The sequence below is a fragment of the Gymnoscopelus braueri genome (assembly GCF_963280865.1).
Source record: "Gymnoscopelus braueri genome assembly, chromosome: 9".
NCBI classification, from domain to species: Eukaryota; Metazoa; Chordata; class Actinopteri; order Myctophiformes; family Myctophidae; genus Gymnoscopelus; species Gymnoscopelus braueri.
The window spans coordinates 49,717,427-49,733,584 of record NC_137610.1 but is presented as its reverse complement, the minus strand read 5'-3'; the positions used below and the strand labels follow the sequence as shown (position 1 = coordinate 49,733,584).

At 41.4% G+C, this 16,158-nt stretch overlaps 1 protein-coding gene across 2 annotated transcripts in view; it reads right to left on the bottom strand.

Moving 5' to 3' along the window:
• lsp1a (lymphocyte specific protein 1 a) overlaps window positions 1-16,158 on the bottom strand; it is a 63,047-nt gene that overhangs the window by 34,971 nt on the left and 11,918 nt on the right. For both annotated transcript variants that reach the window (XM_080438420.1, XM_080438421.1), the window contains exon 2: window positions 5,239-5,397. In XM_080438420.1, the coding sequence (XP_080294546.1) occupies window positions 5,239-5,397 (159 nt within the window). The remainder of the gene's footprint in view (window positions 1-5,238; window positions 5,398-16,158) is intronic.

Here is a 16,158-nt window from a genome sequence, read left to right as displayed (position 1 = left end):
GTGTGTGAGTGTGTGTGTGTGTGCACGCGTGCGTGCGTACGTGCGTGCACACAAGTGCATCTATGTGGCCTCTATGTGTGTGTGGGGGGGGGGGGGTGCACTGCAGCTGGGCGTGTGTCAGAATGGACACCTGCATGTGTGCGTGCATTTGAGTGTATGTGAGCAGGGGGGAGAGTGTTTACTAAATCCCTTTTTAGCCATAATCTTACTGGCTTCCCTGGACGACAGACAGACAGACAGACGTGCAGTTTGGACAAACAACAGGCCCCGTCCCGTCTATGGGGACCTCACAGCTGGACAAAAGATCCACCAGCACCTGGGAGAACGTCCTGTTTCTGTCAAACTGGTATTAAGTGATCTTTGCATTAACGCGGCCCTTAGTGCCCTGAGCACGGTAAGCCCAGGGCTTAGAGACTAACAGCAGAGAGGTGCCCACTGGTCTAGTGAACCCAGGACGAGGCAGGTCTTATCCTGCATGTCCTGTTTTAAGACATTAAGACCGTGTAACCACTTTATCAATGATTTTATACTTTGGCTATTAAAAAATAGCAGATATACAAGCTCATCGCGCGGCACCGAGTGCTGCGCAATGAGCTTGTAGATCTGCTATTTTTGAAAAATCTTGAACTTTGAATATATTGAATTTTTTGCTAATATGTCAATATATTTTTAAGCGAACATTTTTAACTCAAATCTTTGCTTCTGGGGGGTCCCTGGAACAAAACCTTTTGAGATGGGGGCCGGCGGCCAAAAACATAACATTTTGGGGGACCTTGAGACACAGATGCGGACCCCTCCCCCCCCCCCATCTAAAAATATGTTGTTCCAGGGACCCCACCCCAGAAGCAAAGATTTGAGTTACAAATGTCCGCTTACAAAAATCATTTTTCAAAAATAGCAGATCTACAAGTTCATAGTGCGGCACTCGGTGCCGCGCTATGAACTTGTAGATCTGCTATTTTTGAATAGCCCAAAGAAATCTAAAAAATACCACAGATACTTTCCCGGTCTAAATGGGTTAAGCCAGCGGCCGTGACACACACACACAGGGGGGACATTTTAGTGGAATCCAAACATGTCACGAGTGGGGAAAAGTAGGGAAAAAGCTTCCGCCGAGTAAACAGCAAAGGCAATCGGTCTCTCTCTTGATTACAGTGTGCAATCAGAATGCTATTAGCAGCATGCAGGGCACGGCTGACAAATGAGTTACTGCTGGTATATATATATATATGGATGTGGTCACAGCTAGCAGACAAAATAGAAAGTGGAAGTGGCTGGAAAAACATAACATCATTATTTGGAGTTTGGCCAGGAATGTTTTACACATACACACTGCTGGGTTTAAAATGTGTTTGCTTTTGCGCCGTCTGCAATCAGCTGGCACCAAGTCAACACAATCATTACAAGTGATATTTTAAACAGGGCAAAGTACAGCATAATAATACACAGGTTTCCAGAAACCTACTGTATATAGCATTACACAGCGATAGCAAAACTCTCTGGAGCCGTAAGACCGGTATATATACTTATACGATGGTATCACACACCGGAAATAGCCCATATAAGAGCTATGCGACGCGTTGAGCTTGTATATCATCACCCAATAATGTTTTTTTTCTCCGTTGACATAAAGTAGGAAACTTTTACACAGTATTGCATGGTAAATGTCTGAAAGTGCCAGTGAGAGAGAGAGCTGTTTTTAATTCGGGTCAGTCAATATTGACCCTGCTACGTTCCACACAGAGAACCATGTGGAAGGACCATCGATCATAGTTAAAGCATTTAGGTCGTCACCCCTCCTTCACCAGTTCTCCAGTAGGCTACAGTGCTCACATCCCTGACCTGACTGCCCTCTTCTTTATCCTCACAGTGTACACCAGCAACTCTGTCTCACTCCCCAAAAGGCATATTGTGACTTTGTGACCAAACATCAACATGTGACGTGAAGGGGGGGGCAAAGAAGGCACATGTTGACTTTTCGGGACTGCATTTACAGCTCAGTTCTCAGCGTTTTTGACGATCCGACCAAAAAAAACGCTTAAAAAGTCGGAGGCGCTCCGTCTCAAGCCGACTTGAGCCACGGGAGGCACCGCCGAGCGAGCTAAAGCGAGCGAGTCGCCGTGCCGAGCGTTGTGAAGTCCGCTTTGAGCGGACTCAGCGCCATCCGTGTTATGTCACGATAGGCACAGAATTGTGAATCATCTATTCCCCAAAAGTCATATTGTGACTTTCTTGTCCCGCCATGTGACACGTTGACGTTTAGTCAAATTGCCCCAAAAAGTCAAAATATGACTTTTTTGAGACAGCGTTGAAACCAGGGGTCTTCAACATTTTCAGGTTAAGGACCCCTTATAGCTGAGAGAGAGATGAAGCAGGGACCCCCCACTACATATTGTATAAAATTGTGTTGCAGATTAAACTTTTTCATAGATTCCATAGATAGCTTCATAGACTTGTTTGACATCATCAATGTTGTTTAAATTAATGTCTTTTGTTTATTTCTTACACATTAGCTTCTCTATTAATTCATGTTAATGCTGACCGTTGGCTCTGTACTTAGACTTACACAATTGTATACCAATAGCCTATGTAGTGTGGGTCCCTGCTTCATCTCTCTCTCAGCTAGGGGGTCCTTGGACTGGAAAAACGTTGAAGACCCCTGCTTTAGTACTTTGTCCACCACTGGATTTACAGACACATCGTGCCAAGGTTTTCTCTGGCAACCCAGGCTGAAGTATAAAACAGGGCTTAAGTGCTTAGGACTCATTTATGTTTGGCCATAAAAAACTGATTTTCAACGTTGACCATATGTTCTTTTAGACTAACAACGCCGTCATATGACAAGGTGTAAATAATGAGACTTTAGAGCCTAAACATCTGCACCTACAGGCTGGGATAGGATACCATCAGGGCTATATGCTACATGCAGCTCCATCAAACCGGGATAATGCAACGTTCTTTTTTTAATCATTAGCAGTGCACCTCACATTTGCCCCCCATTCATTAAAAAGTGAAGTCATAATAATAAAAGTTCTTCCCAGGAGCTGCCTGGAAGGAATTCAAGCCAGGCATTCCAAAGATGATTAAGCAGATTGGGCTAGTCGTCTAGAATAAACTGTACGTCTTCCTCCAGATGGCTGCAGGGGCTGCAGGCGTTCTAATCTCTCAATGGCTAATTAGCGATAATGAACAGTGATTCCGGCAAGTGTTTCGTGTTTGAGATGTTATGTCATGAAACATGATGTTTACACACTGCGGCTGCTGCTGCTTTCTGGCAGGAACAAAATCACACCTGGTCGCAGTGCAGTGGTGTAAAGTAACTAAGTACATGTACTCAAGTACTGCACTTTAGTTCAATTTTGAGTTTTTTGAGTTTTTTTATTTAGTGGAGTATTTCTTATTTTCAATACTTCTACCTTTACTTCTACTTACCACTACATATCAGAGGAAAATATTGTACTTCTTACTCCACTACAATGATTTGAAAACTTTAGTTACTAGTTACTTTTGATTATTATTACAAAACATAAAGTAACCACTTCAACCTCATGTATGCCATACAACGGTGCGACCCGTTGTGAGCTTGTAGATCTGCTATTTTAAAAATACTTTTATACATTTAGAAAACCTGAAATGAGACCTTCTGCACAATGAGTACTTTTACTTTTAGTACTTTAAGTACACTTAAGATACCGATACTTTTGTACTTTTACTCAAGTCAATTTTGAATAACGAACTTTTACCTTTTTTTTTTTTTTTATAGTATCTTTACATTATGATATTGATACTTTTACTTAAGTAAACATTTTTTGTACTGCCTCTATCACTGCACCTGGTAGAGTGGAATGCTTTGAGTCTATTGCGGTTCTAAACAACACAGAGAAGCTGTTTTGCGGCCGGGGTTTGATTTTGACCCGTTGAGACGTTGTCGACAGAGCGTGGATGTCAGCAAACATGCCACCGATCTGGGCGATGACAACCGGTTGACTTTTTGCATCCCCCAAAACTCCTAATCGACTGTAGCATTCACTCCCCGGGGGGAAACAGTGTGAACGTTCCAAAGAGGTTTTTGGTGGATTTCTTCCCCAAGCCTCTCTTTCATGTTCATACCACAATTACAGACTACAGTATAGTGATGACTGCGTCACGTCAAGCGTATACTATACAGATTGGGAAACACAGGGTCTCTGCTATATGATGTGCTACTTATCGTACGCCCCCCTATACAACACCAAGGAGAAGGTGTTGGAGAGAGAAAGAGAGAGGCAGTCCATAATTAGGCATCTGAGATTAAAAGTGGCAGCCGAACCCGGGGGGAGATGACATAGCGGTGGTTTTCCCAAGACACTTTGTAGTAAACATTCTTCAGAGATTGTGTAATGAGAAGGCAGCTGTGCGGAGCGGCCTTCTTCTTCTTCACGTCAGATGGAGATAGGATAGGGGGGATGGTGTGTGTGTGCGTGTGTGTGTGTGTGTGTGTGTGTGTGTGTGTGTGTGTGTGTGTGTGTGTGTGTGTGTGTGTGTGTGTGTGTGTGCGTGTGCGTGTGCGTGCGTGCGTGCACGTGTGTGTGGGGAGGGGGGGTGGTATAAGGGGGTTAGTTCCCAATGGAAACATTTACTTCTATTTTATGTAACTGTGCGTCCATGAGCTAAGGGATTAACAAATCATTAAGCGAATGATCAGGGAGAATATATCACAGCATAGTGCACGACCGCAGCGCACAGGCTCAGTGCTTGATTTGACATCCACAGCTTGGGAACCGTGACAAGAAACAGCATTATCACAAGACAAAACATCCTGTAATAAAGTTATTGGGGGGGGCTCAACCAATGATGGACACGAGACAGTATGAATAATCGGTCCCGACCGAGTTCAATCCCTTCGATCCCATTATGTCGAGCTGTAACGCAGTGGTTCTCAACCTTTTCAGGCCACGACGACCCCCCAAAATAATCAGATTTGAACTGGGGACCCCCCCCCTCCCACCCTGATAAGCACTTGGAATTGTAGGAGTGGAGGCGATACATTTTCGGTTCCACAGATAGATATTGTGAAAATAGCAGATCTACAAGCTCACAAAAGCGAGGCGTTGTGAGCTTGTAGATCAGCTATTTTCAAAATGTTTGCCTATTTCTTATATTATTTGACAATTTGTTTTTATAGTGTAGTTTGTTGATTACTTTTGATGCAATAATGGTCTTTTTTTCCACTGCTGTAAACGATGGGATTTAACCTACGTGCTGTCGTGGTCTTCTTCCTCGGCCGGGGTGCCGTTGTCCAGCGAACACTCTCCTCCGTGGCCTCCTGAGCTGGTCCGGCGGAAGGACTCTCGGGCCCTCCGTCTGCGCTCCCTCTCCACCTCCTCTGCATCCTCGATGCTCCTCTGGGCCGTGACCCTACAAAGGGGGAAACCGGGAGGAGAGACAAGACATTGTTTAACCCATTAGAACCGGGAACGCGTCTGTGTAACCACTTTAACTGTTGTTTTAGATAGCAGATATACAAGCAGATATACAAGATATACAAGCTTGTAGCGCGGCTACGAGCTTGTAGATCAGCATTTTTTTTTTTTTGTAATCTTTAATCTTTCAATATTTTTTTAAAGCGAACATTTATAACTCAAATCTTTGCTTCTGAGGATTCTACAAATATCTTCCAAATCAGTTTAAAAACTGATTTGGAACATACGTTTACAGTAAAAACGTATGTTGCTATATATATCGGTGGTTCTCAGACTTTTTCATGTCAAGGACCACCCAAAATGATATGTATTTAGCCAAGGACCCCCATCTCAAAATATTTTGTTCCAAGGACCGCCAGAAGCAAAGATTAGAGTTAACAGTATACTGTATATATTCAAAGATTTGGACACATTTTCACGACTTTTTCCCTAAAAAATAGCAGATCTACAAGCTCATAGCGCGCTATGAGCTTGTGGATCTGCTGTTTTTGAATAGCCAAAGAAATCTAAAATGACACAGTATGTGTGCCCGGATTGAATGGGTTAAAACCACCAACCCTCGCCCCAACAAAAAAAAAGATGAGAAACTTGTTTTTGAACAAGAACCATCTTTCAAAGGATGACACGGATATTCTCCTGAGTCATCGTCCAATAACACACCGGCCTCTTCTTTGGCTGCTCTCCCTCCCAAGAAGATCTTTCTAAACAATGGGCGCCGTTAATTCCTGAAGATGCTGAGAGACAGTGGTGGGCCAATGGAACATCTGGCTTTGGGAAAACGATGCTCACCGCGGGATGAGCCATGTGACATCCCAGGAGAACATCTGCAGACACTGACTGCAGCATCCTCCCTTATGTTGTTTATGTCTACCATAAGCATATACTGTACGTAACACACATAATATGTAGTCACACCGCGTGATTGTTTGCATTATCTAACAGCATTAAAAACATCTCTACTGATAGAGCCGTCTGAACTTTGGAGGGACGTTTTGACTGCTACGTGGCTCTTTCACTGGTTTTGACAAATTCAACTTTTCAGACATTGTTAATTCATGAATTGAACGAGCATATTCACAAATTCACAAATTTAATATAGTCATTCACAAATTCAATATATCAAACAGTGGTGGGAAAAGTACTCTTAAGTAAAAGTGTCAATACTGCAATGTAGAAGTACTCCGTTATAAGTAAAAGTCAGGAATTCAAAATTTACTTGAGTAAAAGTACAAGTATTGGTATCAAAATGTACTTAAAGTACCAAAAGTAAAAGTACAATTTTTTTTGAAAATAGCAGATCTACAAGCTCACAACGCGTTGCATCGAGCTTGTAGATCTGCTATTTTCAAATAGCCTAGGTATAAAATGGGGCTAAAGTGGTTAATGTATGTCTTATAAAATAATAATTCATATCTGCAAAGTAACTAGTAACTAAAGTTTTCAAATAGTTGTAGTGGAGTAAAAGTACAATATTTGCCTCTGAGATAATATCTCAGATGCAAATATTGTACTTTTACTCCACTACAATTATTTGGAGTAGTGTAGAATAGTGGAGTAGAAGTAAAAGTATAGACAATTGGAAATACTCAAAATTGTACTTAAGTATAGTACTTGAGCACATGTACTTAGTCACTTTACACCACTGATATCAAAACACATTTCAGCCAAAAAAAGAGTGTAGTAATAGCAGGTGTAGTAGCCTATAGCAGTGTTGCAGAATAATATTCTGTGACAACTATGTGTGGTGTTGTCTAAATGCCAAGATAAATAAATGTAACAATTCGATTACTCTCATGCTAATATAAAGTAGCATTTTAGACTTGGAGAGAGAGAGAGAGAGAGAGGCACAAGAGGATTAACTGGTCAATAGGTTCCAGCTGGGTAGCTCGTATGTACGTGGTGTCGGGTTGCTACACTCACATTTGGCTTCTGGGCCAATTAAAGCAGCCCAGGTCACTAATAGATCCCTAATGGAGCCCAGGCCAAGCGGTACCACCTGAGACTCCATCTGTTGCAAACACTGCCCCCCTTTTTTCCCCCCTTTTTTTTTTACAGCATAGTTTAAAAGGAATCAACGTAGGTGGGATGGACGGCCCATAACCTCTCACCCTGAACGTCAGCGACAACAACCTTATATTCCGTTACAAAGTTGCAACTTCTCCTCCCCTATCTGCCCTACACCTCTACACAAGGTTTGATTAAAAGGAAAGAAAGAAAATCATAGGGGGGGGACATTTTCTTAACCACTTAACCACCCTATATACTTGACAAATAGCGAAAATAGCCACTCTATGAGCTCATAACGTGTGGTGGTGCAATGCGTTTTGAACTTTCTATGACATATAATTGTGAGCTCTCTCCTATGATAACATAAATTTAACAACCACACTAATTAAAAATGTATGTGAACTACATTAAACCTGGCTAACATCCATTGTTAATTAAATTGTTAAGCTGTGATATTATCACAACATAAATATCAAACATATCATATGCAGGCATTGAAATCAGTCTGGCCAGAAGCAGGGATGAAACATATCAAAAGCAGAGGCATGGATCACGTACCCCCCTGCTGGGAAAACTTGAGTATTTCTACATTGCAGTATTGATACTTTTACTTAAGTAAAACATGTGAGTACTTTTTTCCACCAGTGGTTGCAACCCTTTCATAGAGTGTTTCCTGTGTTCTCGTTGCAGTTACGTCGTCAGTTTGCCGTCACGGTGTGAGCAGTTAGAGAGAGAGAAGAGGAAATAAGGGAAAGGACAGAGGTACAGAGGTCACGGTGCAGCTGGGTGGAGGTCATCATCGGTGTGTAGTACCGCACGTTACTCATGGGTTCTCTCTGGACAATAGGTTTGTGTGACCTCATGATTCTGTGGCATCACGGAGGGTCAAAGGTCGGTGCAGAACATGGATCACACTCAAAGATCATTTGTAGGGGTTTGTTTTAAACTTCTTGGCAGAGTAGGAGAGGTTGTTGCTACAGTACACACAATGATCGCCAGAAAAGCAGTGGTGGAAAGTAACTACTGTAAGTACATTTACTTAAGTACTGTTTGTACAGTACAATTGTAAAATTTTGAGGTATTTGTACTTCACTTGAGTATTTCCAATTTCCAATACTTTTACTTCTACCACATCTCAGAGGCAAGTATTGTACTTTTACTCCACTATAATTATTTTGACATTTTAGTTACTGGTTACTTTGTAGATTTGGATTATTATTACAAAACATACATTAACTTCAGCCTTATATACATTTCAGCCATTTGAAAATAGTCGATCTACAAGCTCACAATGCGTCGCGATGCGACGCATTGTGAGCTTATAGATCTGCTATTTTCAAAAGATTGTTACAATACAATTGAAAACTTGAAATGGGACGGTCTGTATAATGAGTACTTTTACTTTTGGTACTTTAAGTACATTTTGATGCCAATACTTTTGTACTTTTACTCAAGTACATTTTGAATTCCTGACTTTTACTTGTAACAGAGCATTTCTATATTGCAGTATTGATACTACTTAAAGGAGCACTTCACCCCTGGAAGAAGTTTTCGGTCTTTTAATGAAGTTTAGGAGTGAAGAAACAAGATCCTGGGTTTTTTTTTTTAATAATCTGTGTTTTTAGATATCTAGTAATGTTCGCAATATTCGTGACGTTATTTGCATCATGAGAGATTGGTCTCATTCCTTTCCGCACTACATGTCTCGGCGTGTCTCAGTCAGACCATCTCAAAAGACAGCCCCAATGGGGTGTCCGTAACACTTTGTTCAACCTTCTTTCGCCACTCGGCCACTCCCATTAGCTGCGGCCAGCGGCCCTTGCAGAGTGAGGCATTACTTTACCTGAGTTATCTTCTGATAGTTGTACTTGAATGTTGACATGAAATAATAATCCTGTGTAGTGTTTCATAAGCGCAAGCTTGAAAAAAAAAATACAGCGTGGAGTAGCAGCGCTGGTAAACAAACACCGTCACGAAAGGCTAGGATCATAATACCAAGGATGTGACAGTGATGTCAATACTATGCGACACGGAAGTGAAACTGCATGAAGATACTGAGGATGTCCCAGTGATATGACATCACTAACGAATCCTTGGACATATATGTAACTAGCTGAACGTTTGCGAGGACAGCCAGTGTTGCCAGATATTGTGAGAGAAATAAGCAGCCAGGTCTATGAAAACAAGCCCAAAAGAAAAATAACTATGCCAAGAGCACTTTACCTAGACATGGGATATTATATATTTGAAAATTGCTGATCTACAAGCTCACAACGCTTCGCAACCCATTGTGAGCTTGTAGATCTGCTATTTACAAAAAAATCTTGAGGGGGAAAAAGTCCAAAATGTGGATTTTTTTTTTTTTTTTGCAAAATATTTTTATTTGCTTTTCAAAATGTGGAATATTTTTGACACATATTTGTTAGGGGCTCCCTGACACAAATTATAATTTCAGATGGGGGTCTGTGGAAAAATACATGAACATGTTTGAGAACCACTGGTTTAAACAGCAATCAAAACATTTGGAAACAAGCCCAAATATCAACTACATTTTAGAAAGAAGCCGCTTATAATAAGCAGACATGGCGACACTGGCATGCTGTTTGTATGTTATTGTTGGAGATCACACCCACATGGAACCTCCCCTGCCACAAGGCACCAAAGCATTCTGGGAGTTGAAGTTATAGGCAGTGATACGCTGTGGTCCCCCTGTGGTCCCCCCTGTGGTCACCCCTGGAACTTCTTCCAGGGGTGAAGTGCTCCTTTAAGTAAAACATTTAAGTGCTTCTTCCACCACTGCAGAAAAGTTAGTCAGCTGCAGAGAAGTATTTGAAAGTCAAGTTTTAGAGGGCTGACCAGACCATTTGCTGCATGTTACTCCCCTACTCCTCTCCGTGTTTCCTGTCTCTCTACTGTACCAAATACAGGCATAAAAGCCATAATCCTCAAACGAAAGTCAATTTAGCACTATTGTATCCCTGTGGATCTCTGACATCATAGAGATAAGATGACACCAGTCTTGCCCAAATATGGAGAGATGGTGTGACGGTGGATCTGAGATTATTTATGAATTCATGAAATGTGAAAGATATTCAGAAAAAAAAGTTCAGAAAATGTGAAAATATTCATGGATTAACTTTCTTGGCCTACTGGCAGCATGCACAAGAAATGTGGCGCCGATTTAGGAGATTTGACGAGATTTGACGAGATTATAGCTGTTGGGGTAAATGTATGGCGAACGCTCTTCTGGTTCTCAAAGTGCGGTCCAGGGAAACTCAGTGTTCCTCGAGGGGGTTCTAAATTGACCCTTACAAGTCTGTAACTCTGACAGTATACGAATGGAACCGTAACGGGTCCATTTGGTTCCATTCGTATACTGTCAGAGTCAAGGAGAGTCCTTGAACATTTGAGAACCAATGTTCTAGACGGATCGCCTCATAGGCGCCACGCTGTAAATATATTAATTCTACGTCGATTTCAGTTTGCAGCTGTATCCAGTTTACTAGTTTGTTTTGGCATTTTGACACATCATGTTGGGACATACTGTAACCAGCCGGGCGACTGACTGGGACAACCATCCTGATTTATAAAGGGGAGGGGATCTTAAAAAAAGACCAAGGCTATTTAACCAGACCTACAGTATGTGCCTGCTCATTATGTTTTTACCCTATAATCAACATTGTGGGATTATCTCATGTTTGGCACAATTCTAATATCTTCAAAGCCTGATCCAACCCTTCCCACTCGCTCAGACCGGCTGACACAGGGAAGCTGTCGGAACCTTCGATAAAACATCCGGGACAAGCGCTCCATGCGTCCCAGACTCTTCTCCCTTCTGGCTCCCAAACTGTGAAATTAGCTCCCCATTGCAGTTACAACTGCAGAATCACTCCCAATCTTCTGACGTAGTCTGAAGACTCTCCTCTTCAGACTCCACTTTAGACCATAGCACCTGCCGTACCATTTGCCCTAGCCTTGACGACCTTGCAGTCTTATGCAAAGGTTAAAATGTCATTTAGACAGCATGTTATGTAGACAGATGCCAGGTTCATTTTTCGTTTTCAGTTTCAATGTACAGATTATTTATTTTTTGATATTTTAGCCTACTGTTTAGCGTTAGACTAATGATTGGTTCTTGGTTTACCTATGATCCTAGATTACTATCTCTATGCATGTTGCATGAGGTCATCACTTTGATCTATTACCTCGTGTTTACCTTGCTTACAGTAAGTCACTCTGGATTAAGAGTGTCTGCTACAGTAAATGCCTAAATTGTAAATTGTAGCCAGATTAAGCGATTATTCTGCTAACGGAGACATGTGCAATGATTAATAATGTCTTTGTTTCTGCTCTCTCATTTGGTTCCTTGGTGCCTCACTGACACAAATCAACTAAAATTATTTTCTCTCCTCTTCGTCATCTTGGGTCACACTCACAGCGGGGGAGAGAGAGAGAGAGAGAGAGAGAAACCTCTTCCTCGCTCAAGTCCTTCACAGTAGTGAGATAAGACGTGCCAAGAGTCTGGTTTGAATTGGACTGATGTTGTCTCTCCTGGCAGAGAGATGCAACAGCTTCATCTCAATGATGAAGCTGCAAAGGCAGCAGGAAGAAAATACCTAAAATTAACCACATAAACCCTATGGCATTCCTATTCGAATAGACGAATGTTCAGCGAAAATTATTTTAGCGTCATGCCCTTCTGCACATGATGCGGATGAATCTGATCTAGGAAATTGACGTCAAGTGAGCTTGTTGGCGGTGCTTCTTGCTGGGATTAATTGCCTACTTTTTTTCTGTCTCGGGAGCTTGAAAAATGAATATTTGGACGACCTGTGTACATTTTTCATGTTGCAGGTCCCTGCACTACAATACTTAACCATAGTTTTTGCACTAGGACAGAAAATAACATCACTATGTGTACGATCCATCTCACAAACTGCAACGTGCTGTCAGCTTGTAGATACTAGATAGATCGGCTATTTTTGTGGGAAAAAGGAGGGGGCCAAGTAAAGAAGTATATAGACCCCTGAGGGTCACTGGTCAATTAAGTATATAGGATTTAAGGGGTGGGGGATATTTTCTTTTTTGCATTGTGTGCCAAATCGTGAACGCTATGAATGGGAATGCGTTCTGTCTTTTTGACTGACTGACTTTATCTTTTTACTGCTTGTAAAACTTCACGGCTGAAGCATGTCTGAGCGTGCTGCCTTCCTCTGCCGAGTGCTTCCGAGGCGAGCTTTTAACCCATTCAATCCGGGAAACGCATCTGTGTCATTTTAGATTTGAGCTATAACCATTATTTTATACTTTTGGCTATTCAAAAAGAGCAGATCTACAAGCTCGTAGCGCGGCGCCGAGTGCCGTGCTACGAGCTTGTAGATCTGCAATAGTGTTTTTTTTGTAGTGTTTTTTTGCAAATGTGTGCAAATCTTTGAATATAGGCCTGTATGTTTTTTAAAGCATATTTGGCAGCAATTATGAAGTATTATAACACTTGATACTTATAAGTCATTATAAAATGCCTTATAATGTGTTATGGTTATGGTTATAAAGCATTCTGATTATTTATGAGCTCTTATAAATCTGATTATGCAGGGTTATGAGCAGATTATAATGCCTTATAAGTATGTTCATGATGCGTTATACACATAGGATGCATAGCAAGTGCTACCGCAATTTTTTTTAAACTCAAATCTTTGCTTCTGGCGATTCTACAAATGTCTTCAAAATCCTAACAGTTTTTTTTTTTTAAGTTGCTATAATATCAGTGGTTCTCAAACTTTTTTCATGTCAAGGACCCACAACATGATATGTATTCGCGTTATGAGCTTGTATATCTGCTATTTTTTGAATAGCCAAAAAGACATCTAAAAAATGACTGAGATGCGTTTCCCGGATTGAACGGCTTATTAAAGACAAACAGGCGCCCCGGAGGGGGTTTGGTGTTAGGTGTCACACAGGTGAGTGTGATTTCAGGAAGTTGCCAGAGGTTTTTTTGGCTCATCATCAGACTGATAACGTGACCTCTACACCGCAGCTGTGCGCCAGACATCTGTTTGGTAGCAACGGATACAATGTTGTCTCTGTCGGGGTCGGGTGGAAACCTCATATTTCCAAAACTGTTCAAAAACCAGCAAAAGTAGCAGATCTGCAAGCTCAAAACGCGGTGCGAAGCGACTCATTTTTGTATCTTTCGTAATTTACGAAAAAAAAACACAAAAAGTTAGAAGAAATGAAGATATGAGGTTTCTGCCCGACAGCAACGATATAACTGTATCTCAGTGAGTGTGCTTTTCATCCATATTGTGTACGTCCCACAATGAGGCTATTGTGGTGGAAAAGGTCATATTCAGTGCTTCCTTGTGTGAGCTATGAAATCAGAATGCTTGTGCTGCTGTGTGTGACCCTTTTACCGATCAATTCTTTACACTCTCAGGGTTAAATGAACACTGTGGGCCCGGGCGGCTGGCGTAGCGGTCCGGGCACCGTGGCGCGGGTTCGGATCCCGATCCCGACGACCTTTGCTACGTGTCACTCCCCATCTCTCACACCATGTCCTGTCAGTTTACTGTATCTATCAATAAAGGCAGAAAAGGACGAAAAATATATATTTGGAAAAAAAAGAGAAAAACACTGTGGATTTGGACAGTGTACCCTGTCCTTACCCCATCATTGTGTGTTTTGTTGAAATGTGGTGTGTAAAAATGTTCCATCCAGACTTCCAGACACAGGTCTGCCAATAATAAACACACAGTTTGTAATGAATGTCACCATGAAGGGTCCTCATGCATCACTAGCTATTATCGACAGTCATCACACTTTTACAGTGGAAAACCAGGTCTAGGTTACGACTCCCAAACGTCCCAAAGTGTTGAACGTTAGTTACTCCACCAATGATGACTCATTTATTTTTGGTATTCCATCATGGCACTCACTGACCCTCCTTGTTATGTGAAGCACCTGGATGGTGAAGACAGAGACATACTGCACACCAGCGGTCTAAAGTAACTAAGTACATGTCCTGAAGTACTGTACTTAAGTACAATTTTGAGATATATTTACTTTACTGGAGCATTTCCAATGTTCTGTTCTTCTACTCCACTACATATCAGAGGCAAATATTGTACTTTTACTCCACTACAATTATTAGTTAGTAGTTACTTTGTAGATTCTGATTATCATTATAAAACATACATTAACCACTTCAACCCTACATGTATATACATTTCGGCCATTTGGAAATAGCCGATCTACAAAGCTCACAATGTGTTGTGATGTGACGCATTGTGAGCTTGTAGATCTGCTATTTTCAAAAGATTTTTATACCAAAAAAAAAAACATTCTGCATAATGAGTACTTTCTACTTTTGGTACTTTAAGTACATTTTGATACCAATACTTTTGTACATTTAGTCATGTAAATTTTGAATTCCAGACTTTTACTTGTAACAGTGTGTTTCTACATTGTAGTATTGATACTTTTACTTAAGTAAAAAATGTGAGTACTTTTTCCCATCACTGCATACTGCACACCCAGCCAGGGTTCATGGCAGGACAGGAAAACACATGATGACCTCCAGCCCCGCCACACGGCAGAGGTTTCCTGTAACCTGCCCAGAATCCAACTCACAAGCTCACAGACACACCAGGGTTGTTCCTCTGCATAGAGGAATCCGGGCCCAACGTAAGATAACGTTGCCGTCGGTCAGAAACCTCTTATCTCCATACTCTAACCTTTGGTGTTTTTTTTGTAAATTAACGCCCTACTTCAGTGGTTCTCAACCAGTGGTCCGGGGACCACCAGTGGTCCTTGGGGGGGGGTACCACGGGGTCCCCAGCTAAATTAGTTAACATAGCGTCACAACCATTTTAAACCACTTAGCTTTGGCTATTCAAAAATAGCAGATATACAAGCTCATAGCGCGGCACCGAGTGCCGCGCTATGAGCTTGTAGATCTGCTATTTTCAAAAAAAAAAAAAAAAAGGTGTGCAAATCTTTGAATATTATATATTTTTAACTCAAATCTTTGCTTCTGGGGGTCCCTGGCACAAAACATGGTCCGCGGCCAAATGTATATCAATTTAGAGGTCCTTGGCATGAAAAAGGTTGAAAACCACTGCCCTACTTGATCATACTACAGCTATTTTTGATACTTTTGCTATTATTATGAATTTGAATCCTGAAAAGCAACAGTTCTGCAGGACATTTCCACCCGACAGAGACGATAAGCTGTTATTTGTTGTTTGCCTAACAAATCAATCACTAGGATTGCCCCTACTGCCCCATCTAATGGCATTCCACTCCACTTTGTTAAAAATGCTGATCCTAAGCCGATCTACAAGCTCTGTGAGCTTGTAGATCAGCTTGTAGATTGTTATTCTGTAGATCGGATTGAAAGATCGGCTGGTTTTCGATGTTCTGTTTTTGAACAATATTTGAATTGGGGTGTCATTTAGGATAGATTTTTTGTTGTTGATCAAAATGGTCCAAAATAACAGGAAAATAAAGTTAACACAGAGACACACTGCCTTAATTAGTTGTTGTTCATTGTCCAAAGGCCCATTGTTATGTGAGCCAGGAAATACCCTGCACACCAAACACCGGTGGTGGAAAAAATACTATTTTTTTTTACTTAAGTAAAAGTATCAATACAGCAATGTAGAAACACTCTGTTACAAATAAAAGTCCG